An 11,353-nucleotide genomic window follows, 5' to 3' on the forward strand; every position below is an offset into this window, starting at 1 on the left:
CCATCTATTATCTACCATCTAGAATCTTACTGTACTGTACCATCCACTCAGAATCTACCTGTATCTATAGTGTGTACCCACAGTTTAGAGTCTAGCTGTCCTTCAATCCAGAGTTTGACTACACCACCATTCAGAGGCTATACCTACCATTGAGAAAATGGCTTTTTTATTTTTCCAAAGGAATGGATGTTCCCAGTGTCTGTCTGCACCCTTCATTCAGAGAATACACTAGGCACAATTTAGAGCCCACTGACTGTGCTACCTGAGCTTTGCTCTGAAGTGACAGATTTTGGTATATATTTCTAAAATTTCTTCAGCTATTAGTCTTTTTATCTCATAAAATATTTTAATTAACTGGTTTTCAATCAGTCCCCTTAGCTTATGTAGTCAAGTTTAAAGCTAATCTCATCAGCATACCTGCACAGCACCAAGATCTTGACAGGTGAGCATTTTGATCACCTTTGATTTTTTACATGGAAGATGGCAGACACATTGGGATAGCAATGTACAAAATGGATAGCCATTTTGATGACAGGGTTCTGTGTCCCAAAAAAACCCCAAGTAACTGCATATCTCACACATTAACCCTGGCCACCAGCTCTGGCCTTAATCCAACATGATGGCCACACTCAGAGTAAGCTCAATATGACAGTTTGAATCTTTGAACGAATGTCATTGAGAAATTGGCAGCCACACCACCACATTCTAATCATACATTTGTTTAAAAAACAAGATGAACTGGATGACACTAAACACAATAAAGTGAAAGGCAAGAAGACAGGAGACTGATCAAAATAAAAGAAAGGTAGAAAAGAAAAGGTTTCTATTATTATCGAGAAAAAGCAAGCTGGAATTCCCTAAAACCTTCATACATGCATACCTTAAAATTATAATCCTAAAACTCTCTCTACTATGAAGATGATCCTTTCACTTAAATTCCTGGTCATTCTTGAAATTGTATGTGTGCAATAGAGATAGATAGAGTTTTAGCAGAGGTCTAAGACTCTAGAGTCTGAATTCTCTTCTCTGTAAAATGGGATGAAGGATGGAATCAGGGGCTGGTGGAACAGACTGCTCTAAATACAAAGCCTGAGTCTGCTACTACCAGGAGGCACAGCCCAGTGATGTCAGGAAGTGGCTGATTGTGGCTTTGGGCATAGCTGGGATTCGTATGAAAAATTTATGTAAAGAAGAATCTAAAAGTTGAAACTAGCAGGCACTGGGTTGAGGGCAGGAAATGACGTGTCAGGAAGTTGCATGATGGGGAAGCCATGTGACCAGAAGAGGTATTGCAGGAAACACATGACAGAAAGTGGAGTGACAGGAAGTGGTATGGCGGGAAGCAGAATGGTGTCTTCCCAACTCAGATGGGGAGCACTGTGTGAGGCACCTATGTTCATGAGCAGTCTGGAGGTGATGTCCAAGTCACCATGTGACTTTGTCTTCCTGACAGCCTCACCTGTGTCCCCACCTGAGTACAAAGGGAAAATGCATCTCCCCAGTAGGCTGCATTCAGAACCAGTCTGAGTTCCTAACTGTGTGTTCCCTCAGAATTCTAACTAGAGTTCCTAACTGTTCCCCTCAGAATTCTCATAGGCCTCCCCCACTGCTATCTACTTATCATCTGCCATGTGGAGGTTGTCCCTATAGCATAGCCATCTCATTGTAGGGTGACCCTCCATCCCCATGGCTCAGGATCACATGACAGGAGTAGATCAGATAGCTGATTCCTCATATCCCTGTCAACACCCCAAGAAAGAAGGGGCTGCTAGGGTTCAGTCTCCTACCCCTTCTCAGAACAAGCCATGCCAAAGAAGTGCTGTTGACACATTTCCTCCAACCTGAGGCATAGCCTCTACCACTTGATGAAACACAGTCCTCAGCACCCAGGAATCCTGCCCTTGCCACCATGTTCTGTCCAGGAGGTGGTCCACGTGTCCACACACCCTGACTCTAAGGACACAGCACTATGATCATAAGCATTATGACGGGCTCCAACCTGCTCTTAGGCCCTGAGTTGATGGCATGAAGCATCCTAGGGCCCACACAGGGCTTGGAGCCACATATAGGGATCTAGCAATATCCTGAGAAGAAAGCTAGGTGGGATCCACACAGCCCAACTGTGGCATGTAGGAGTGAGATGTGTCCCAGGAGGACATGACATCCCTGGGATGATACTATCTCCTTTTGGACCCCAACATACTCCTCTTCGTGGATCTAACCCCTTGAGCATAAGGCTGGCCATGGAAGCTTGTTGGGAGTGTCAGTGTGGTCCTGTACCATGGTCTGAAGCCCTTTAAGGTCTCCAAGGGCTGGGCCACCTCCTCAGCAAAGTAGCCTCAACATGTCTGGTCAGAGTTGACAGGGTTGAGGATGGAGACATGTTGAGAATGGAGACAGAACTACTCGTGAGCCAACATAAATAGAGGAAACTGGACAGGGGAGGATACAAACAGGGAAAACAACTGTCATATGTTTTAAAGGCATATCGGGGCCCTCCACACTCTACACTGCCTCTATTTCTCCTTGTCAACCTGGTCCTACTGAGCTGCAGTAGGGCCTTGTTGGGCTGCTCTAATCAAAATGACATTTCAGAGGGTCCGAGCTAAAGAGCCATCCAAGGATCACACAGAGGAAGTGGGAGATAAGAGGAGATCCTGATTTCAGCCGACTGCTCATCAGCTTAGGCTTTCTTCTGGACTTTGAGAGGGATGAGAATGTACGCACTGTGGTGCTTGGGGCACCATGAGCCATGAGCCACCTCCAAAAACTCCAGATCCCATTTCCCAGAGCTATAATCCCTCAAATCTTCATCTTGGCAATGGGGTACAGATCCCTAAGTTCAACTACTCACTCTCTAATTGGGGTCAGTGTCTCAGTCATACTGTGCACACTAAACAAAGTGTGAGAGGAAGGAAAAAAAAAACATTGTGTGATGGTGGCAGATGATGGGAGGAGCTTACACTGAGCATGGGACAGAATGTTCACAGACAGACAGATGACAGCACTGGAGTGAGGAGGGGATACAGGACAGGACTGGGGGTTGTGCAAGAGCTGCTGCTTGCCTGTAGAAGGGACCCTGGGGAAACAAGTGTGATGATGGGGATCAGCAAACAGGTATCAGGGTGCATGGGGGGGGGGAAGGGGAGAACCAGGGGTATCAGAATCAGGTCAGGTTTTATGTGGGGGTGGAAGAGAGGATCAGAGAATCGAGATTAGGTCAGGGTACTTATTTGGGGAATAGTACAGGTATGGGACACAGACAGGGATGGGAACAGAGATGAGAATGAACACTGGATGAGAAGGAGGATAGAGATGAAGATGGAGATGTATATGGGAGGGAAGTCCAGATGCCTTCTGCCATTCAGTCCCTTGTCCCCACAGGAGAGTGTAGACCTGGGGGAGATCATGTTCTCCCTGTGCTACCTGCCCACTGCTGGACGCATGACACTGACCGTCATCAAATGCAGGAACCTGAAGGCCATGGACATCACAGGTGCTTCAGGTAAGGCAGCAGACAGGGTCTTCAGTGTGCTGGGCATGTGCTGAGAGAAGCCACCCCATCTTGCAGGGCAGTTCCTGTCCCTCTGTACTTTTGGTGCTTCCAGGGATGGGGGGCCTCCAGGAGTCCTAAGTAGCTGGAGCAGGCAATGGACCTCCCATCCCTCACCTGGGGCCTGGTGCTGCCTGACAGTCACATTGCCCAGACTTGAGAAGAGGCAACTAGGGACTATAATCTAGAGCCACACAGATGCCCCCACCAAGGAGTAGGAGAAACTGGGGAGACACAAGATTGCTATAGGGATGAGGAGAGAGGGGCCAAAGGTATCTGTAGCTCATCAGGCGGCACTGAACCAAGTGTAAGTAGAAACAGTAGCTATGGCACCACGAGCTTACAGACAGCTCAGAATCTGTGCTGCTTCCGCAGAGAAACACATGGATTTGATGCTATATAAGCATAAGGTGACTGGAAGGAAATACATAGCACTACAGCCACCAAACATGCAGGAGTGACCTGCAGGGCCCAGCAATGTGGGGTATCCTGCATGAAGATCAGGAACTCCCATAGGGTAGACTGTCACCCACCCTCTCACTCAGGCATTGTATCTGCCATCACTCCACGACTTTATCCATGATGCATAGTGGCCCACACAGGTAGCAAAATGCAAGTACATGATCTAAAGCAATAGACAGTGGGAAGGGCACTTGGTTTGCATTTGGCCAACCCAGGTTTGTTTTCTGCCACCCCGGATTGTCCCCAGAGCCCTCCAGGAGTGACCCCTTAGCATAGAGCCAGGAGTAAATCCTAGACACTGCTAAGTGTGGCCTCAAACTAAAACTACAGCCAATCCAGGGTTCACTGTCTTGTGGCACCAACTCCAATCTGAATCCTGACGTGATATTCAACTCACCCAACTAGGACACACCAACCAGCTCCTGCTACATCAGCTTCCTGGCCTGATCTGTCAGTGCCCCGTGCTGAGCCCCTCAGAAGACCCTAGGAATCTGCTTCTACTTCCTGCCCATAGACACAAGCTGTGTGTCCCAAAGAAGGTCACCCCAAGCTCCACACACACTCTAAAGTCACTGAGATAAAGAAAAGTCCAAAGTCCCCACTGACCCAGGAGAAACACTGAGAACCTGTGCTCCATGGGAACCATTCTGATTTCTCTCAAGAAACGATTCTATTCTCATTCCCCAAGATAAGCCTAAAAACAAAGTCTTGCACTGTCACACAGCTGCCTTCAATACCTTTGGGTATTGGGTATTGCATCTTTGGGTGCAAAGGTGGTTCCATACCTATTGGTGGTATTTCTTCCCACCAGCAGGGATTGTGCCTTCCACACAACCTGAATTTAGGCGTTCTCCAAAATGGTTCTTGGGGTTAGGCTGATTTTCAGCCAACCACTGAGTTCAGTACAGGGGCCTGAGGAAGCATTGCTGTCTGTCCTATAGTTTCAGGGAGTCCATGTTGCACTGCTGATGACCATGAGTTCAGTTGGCACCTGGCTGCACCCTAACCATTGTGCTGTCTCCTGACCCAAGGGGAACACTGGATAGCAGTGCCCCTGCATGTTGCTACCCCGCATTGACCTCATGGTGCTAATATCCCTAGATCCCTACGTCAAGGTGTCACTGATGTGTGAGGGCCGGCGGCTGAAGAAGAGAAAGACGACAACTAAGCGAAATACACTGAACCCCGTGTACAATGAGGCCATCATCTTCGACATTCCCCCCGAGAACGTGGACCAGGTCAGCCTGTCCATCGCTGTGATGGACTATGACAGGTACGGGCCCATCCAAAGCTGGGGTTACAGACTGGGACCTGACATGCTAGGAACAGGACCAGGCATGAGTAGAGCTGAGGTGGGCAGTACAGGGTTCCCACCCTGGCAATGGCCCTTCCTTAGGCTCCTTTCCCTTGGCCTCTTCTGGAGCAGGCCACTGGGAGCTAGCTACTGTGTCCATAAACCCTGGATCACCTGTGTACTTCCTTTCACTGGCCTCATCCCCACTGATGACCCCCACTATCCCTACCATCCCCACAGTTCCCTCTGCTATTTCTATTGTTCCTGCTGCTTTCCCCTCTGCTGTTTACCAAGCTGCCCCATTACTCCTTGAAATCCTTGCCCACACACATCCTATTGTTCTTGCATCTTAGCCCAAGTGACAACTAACAGTTCCCAGCACTTGCTTGATGTCCAGCAGGACAAGTGGCCCAGGCAGAAAAGACACCATGCCCACCACAGACAGCTGTCACCTGCATACCATCCATGAGAGAGATGTGTTGGGCAACATGGTGCCCCATTCCTGGCTGACCCTGCAGAGGGTAGGGTTCATGCCATGCCCAAGTCACAACTCAGAGGTGTAGTGACTCTGACTTCCAGTATCAGAGCTGGACACTGCCACCACTGCCTACTACAGGGAAGGAGGAACACCTGCACTCAGGCTATGGCTTCCTGGGTGCAATAGGATATGGCAGCAGGAGAGTTCCCCATCCTCCCCATCCTCAATGGCTGTAAGCTTTGCAGGTCCTGTATTAGGGGCTGCAGTGGGAATTGAGGCAGCCTCTCAGACAATATACAGGTGGAGCTGCCCTGAGTGTCACATGGCATAGTCTGCATGGACTCCTCTCCAATGTACATGACCAAGTCCCACCCCCTGAACACTATGACAGCAACAGGACAGAGTGTTGCACCACAGGGTCCTGCAGAAGCAGCCTTCCATCTGAGTGACATGTGCTCTGGCCCTGTGTGATGGATGATGAGGGTTACCCTGGCCACCTGCTATGTATGTGTGGGCACTGCAGATCTCTGAGCTGTGCTCATGCCACCCCCTTGGTCACAGACCAGAACTGTCCTGCTCTGGCTCTGTCCAGGTCACCACTCTCTGCACCTACTCATAGGGTCGGCCACAACGAGGTGATTGGCGTGTGCAGAACAGGGCTGGATGCTGAGGGTCTTGGGCGGGACCACTGGAACGAGATGCTTGCCTACCATCGCAAGCCCATCACGCACTGGCACCATCTGCAGGAGGTGAGCAGCTGGGGGCACTTGGTCAGCCCTGCATGCATCCTGATCAGCCAGGGTCCCAACATCACACCTGCCTGTACTTGTCTCAACACCATTGCCCACCCTTAAAACCTTGTGTGTCATGAGGCGTGAATGTTCCTGTGCACAACTGTCCATTGTGTTTTGCAAAACTTGCGAAAAACCACCTACTTGTATTCCGGGGTCCTCTGAGAGCCACGGTAAAACATGCAGCTTGTCTACAGGGGCTGGAGTGAGAGCTTCCACATATGTACTGACCATGAGATCAGTGTCCTCACACATGCACAGACCAGGGAATTAGTGATTCAACCCCTATGAGCACAGACCCTGGGATCAGTGTTCCAAACATACACAGACCACAGAGTAATAGTCCCTATACATACACAGACCACAAAATCATTGTCCTGCATGTGCACAGATCACTGGATCAATACTCAGCACTGTCCCTAATGTCCATATTTTGTCCATATTTTAGCATGGTCCCTAATGTTTATTGTATGTCCTTAGTATGGGACCAGTCCCCAGTATGTCTTGCTGGACATCAGGCAAGTAATGGCCTATTGGGCCAATCCTCAATAGGATAATAGTACTCCACTGAATACCAAAGTACCTTAGGTATCAAGCTGGTGTCTGGATACACATAAACTTTATCACAGCAGGAGACAGGAGGAGTAAAGCAGCACTAGGATGAAGATCCTGAATTATTTCTAGGACCTGAGGACCCATGCTTACAGGGCCAAAAATTTGGCAAAAGTAACTCCTGGACCCTAATTTCTGACCCACCTTCTCCTTAGGGCCTTAGGAGTAACCACATGAACCCAGTGAGAACTTTGGGTCATTAGGATTGGGTGAGGTGTCACAAAGCAGCAACAGAGGCTGATCTGTCCTTGTGTCTTGCTCTGGAGAGCTAGAGTAGGGACACATTAACTGTCTCACTCTCAGCTCCTCTGAGACATAGGGTCCAGGAAACCAGCAAGGGGTCACTATTGGGCCTCAGGTCTTGTCAGAAGGGGGGCATCACCTACTGTGGGATACTACTTGGGGGATTATCTGCTGGAACTAGATTTTTTTTTTTTGGTTTTTGGGCCACACCCGTTTGACGCTCAGGGGTTACTCCTGGCTATGTGCTCAGAAATCGCCCCTGGCTTGGGGGGACCATATGGGACGCCGGGGGATCGAACCGCGGTCCTTCCTTGGCTAGCGCTTGCAAGGCAGACACCTTACCTCCAGCGCCACCTACCCGGCCCCGGAACTAGATATTTTAAACACTCGTATGTTCAGATAATTTCCAGGGGCCAGAAAGAAGGTGGCCCAACCTATGGCTCCCATTTGCTTGGTTCAACCCTGCTCTCTGTCATATCTGTTTCCCATGAAGATAAGTCCTGCCTGAGAGCCTACTGCCTGGTTCTTACTGCCCCAAACAGGGCCCTAGAACTTTGCAAGAGACCTAGGGTTCTGGGGTAGGAGGTATAGCAGGGGCAAATGTGGACAGTCCAAGCATGGGCCATGTTTGTCTCTAGTTCTCATTGCATCTCCCTGCAGTGGCTGTGCCTATGTCATAAAGAAGGGATCTCCGGGGGCCCCATCTACCATCCTCAGAACTGCAGGCTGTTAAGATGCCCCCAGATCACTCTGAACCTCCCGGTATTCAGGGTGACCATCTTGTCCCCAGCTTCCTGGCCGCGCCACCAGCTTTGACAGCCAAGGATCCTGCCCTTCGCCCAAGCCCCCACCTACGCCATGATGCCTGAAAAGTAAGGGTCATACCGAGTCTGGCTGCAAATGTGGGGGCTGATTCAGTTATGAAAACATCCCAAAATGAAGCCTTCACCCTTTGTTCATGTCTGCTCCCTCTGCATTATGCCGGAACCAGAACTGTACAGCTCATGCAGCCAAGAGGCACTTCCTTCCACCTGGCTTCATGTCTTCTCATGTGATCTGTCTGCACAGCCAGAGATGCTTTCTAGAAAGAAGCCCTCCCAAAACTAGGTCCAGGTCCTTCTGTTGGCAGCGGTACATAGCACTCGTTGGCTTGGCCATGCCCTGCCTGGCCCACACCATTGCTGGCCTCTCCACAGGTCAGTAGGACCTAGAGCCACCCTTCTCTGCAAAATTCTCTCAATGATGTTCAAAGACATATCTTTTCCTCAGCAGTATATCCAGATCTTGAGGGATAAAGTGTAGCTTTATGGATCCCTTTGAGCTGTTGCTGGGAGTGAGGCAAACCCAGTCAACTTGCTTTCTCACCCCATCCCTCAGCATCCCACTTCCCTCTATGCAGACACTTGGTGTGTTCCCAGAATGTCACTATCAGATGTAACATCAGCACCAGGATACTGGACCCTAACAGCCAGTACTTCCTGGCTCTGGGGGCTTCCATGCTTGACTGAGTCTGTGAGTCAATCTTGGTTAGATCATAATAGGAGCAGACAGAAAAGGGGCAACTGTTGTGTAGGTGTTTCCAGGAGACTCTTTCCCCCAGAAATTGGTCAGTACACTCGGTATTTTCTCAGAAAAAGGACAACCAGCTTTTCAATCAGCTGTAGCAATAGGCCCTACAGAATTCAACTTTGACCAAAAGCAGAAGCAAGCACTCAACGGCAGAGCCTCCAGATCGCCATCAACAAATCTGCCAGAGCTAAGACTCAGACAGCTGGACATCAGGAAAACTATGCAAATGTTCTGATGGCATAGAATGTCTTTCATGTTAGGTCATTTTTCACTCTCTGCTAGCCTCTGGAGAGGGATATATCTGTAGTTACCCATCTTCTAATAATGAGCTGGGTCAGTGACCCTTTCAAGCCAACTTTTAACAGGATACCAAGATCCACAAAGTAAAAAGGACAAGAAAACTAGGACTCAGGTGCAAGAACAGTTAGGAATGAGGAGGTGTCAGCAGTGATTGGAAGTTGGATTTCAGTAGAAGTCCCCATCTCCAACATCTCCAATATGAAAGAAAATGAACCTGAGAATCCTCCATGCCTCTAACTCCCCTCAGGATGAATCACTTCCTGCACACACTGAGATGCAGAAAGTCTGAACAGTGACATTTTTAGGCAAACACAATATAGTTTCCTTAAACTATTTCAAAGATGAGTGGACAATCCAAACAGCGCATATTTGAGCAAACATCCCCAGAAGAAACAAGGATGGAAGTGGTTTGAAAAAGCATGTCAGTGTTCATCCAAGAAGCATGCATCTGATATTCTAGGGGCAAAGATATTGTCCAGGGAGATATTATTGCACAGGGACCACCTGATAAGATCATGGTTCTATGCTGCCATTTAAATGTCCTGTGGGATTTTGCCAATGTGTGCACTAAGAACTTTGGGCTCATTCTGAAATGTGAGTGTTGACCCCATAGACAAAAGGTATATGGTGGTTGTGGGTCTGCCAGCAGATTAAGCAGGAGGGTTCCACTGACTGCAACTGGGACTCCTACAAGCTGCTCAGGCAGTAAGGGAAGAAGTATAAAGCACCCCTGAAAGCCCTTGGCAATGCCTGCCTGCTGTCCCCCGTGGCTGATGCAGGCTTTGTGGTTCCTAAGATTTCCTGATGTCCTCAGCTCTGAGGGACCCTGGGACTAGGATAACCTCATGTGGATCAGCAGGCTGGCGAGAGGGGCTATTCAATCATTTGCTCTTTCCCCTAGGGACACTAATATTTGTGTACCCACAGTCTATTTTTTTAATCTCACTGGTTTCAGGAGAGTTTGCCTGGACAGGCAGCCCTATTGCTGGACAGGGTGTCATGGACAGCACTTGAGACATTTGTCATTTTAGTTCAGCACCATGTGTCCAGGATCATGCTGGGAAGCTAAGAGGGGGTGTCCCTAGAGCCCAGCTTTCCAGATCTAAGATTTTTAGTGAGTCCATTGCAGAGAAATCAAGAGCCCCACTCTGATCTGACTCAGGTTCCCACAAACACTAAGAACCAAACTCAGTGATGGCAGATATGGGGCACCTCCCATGAGAGTGTCCTTTGGCATCTCGGAATTTATCAGACCTGTCAGACCTGGAAATTATCACTGTCTTCATCCTCCCTCCCACCTACTCTCCAAATCAGATGAGTCAGCTTCAGAGCAAGTTCTGTAAAGGGCCAATGACCCCTGACTCTGGAAAATGAAGCATCCCTTGAATATCCAGTCATGGCAGCATCTTTCTCAGGGCTAGGTGCCAGAGGGAATCACCGCCTCATTCTGCTAGGTGTGACCTCTGAAGCCTGATTATTAGACAAGACGCTCTGAGATTCAGCTGGGTCTTCATCCTCTGTGGAAAGTTCCAGAAACAGGATCACCTAAGAATTACAGGAACTATACTAGGTGGCTGACAAATGTTTCACTTAGAGCCTGTGGGCTGTTGGCTGTGCAGCTCATTCAAAGGCAGCTCAGGTCATTTATTTTTATATTTGGGGGCCAGGGACTCTGTTGTCAGGGAGAGTCAGATGGGTGGAATAAAGTCAAGTTCAAGTTTGCCAAGTGAGTGGCAGCAGAGATTTTAAATTATATAGTCAGAGATGCCCAACTCAAACTGTAAACCTTTGTATTTTATCTTGTTGGAAAGTCAATATTCTACTGTCCAACCCACTGGCCCAACATATCAACAGTTACTCAGTGACATGGCTCAGGGTCTAATTCATCTGAACCTGCCAAGATCCATCATACAAAAGAAAACTGTTTTACATTGGAAACAGTCAGTTCAATGAAAGATTGTTTCCAATGCATTATTCAACAATAGTGTAGAAGATAAGAATTTTTATTTCATATGAAGACTTCTCCTTAGTTTATTCAATCTTATCTTCAG

The 11,353-nt window shown here is 48.5% G+C and overlaps 1 protein-coding gene across 1 annotated transcript in view; it reads left to right on the plus strand.

The window, feature by feature from the left end:
- Nucleotides 1-9,531, plus strand: part of SYT10 (synaptotagmin 10) — a 31,409-nt gene extending 21,878 nt beyond the window's left edge. The window contains exons 4-7 of the mRNA XM_049783891.1: nt 3,385-3,505; nt 5,117-5,288; nt 6,407-6,536; nt 8,224-9,531. Of these exons, the coding sequence (XP_049639848.1) occupies nt 3,385-3,505; nt 5,117-5,288; nt 6,407-6,536; nt 8,224-8,295 (495 nt within the window). The 3' untranslated portion in view covers nt 8,296-9,531. The remainder of the gene's footprint in view (nt 1-3,384; nt 3,506-5,116; nt 5,289-6,406; nt 6,537-8,223) is intronic.
- The last annotated feature ends 1,822 nt before the right edge of the window (nt 9,532-11,353 follow it).

The sequence above is a fragment of the Suncus etruscus genome, chromosome 11 (genome assembly GCF_024139225.1).
Source record: "Suncus etruscus isolate mSunEtr1 chromosome 11, mSunEtr1.pri.cur, whole genome shotgun sequence".
NCBI lineage: Eukaryota > Metazoa > Chordata > Mammalia > Eulipotyphla > Soricidae > Suncus > Suncus etruscus.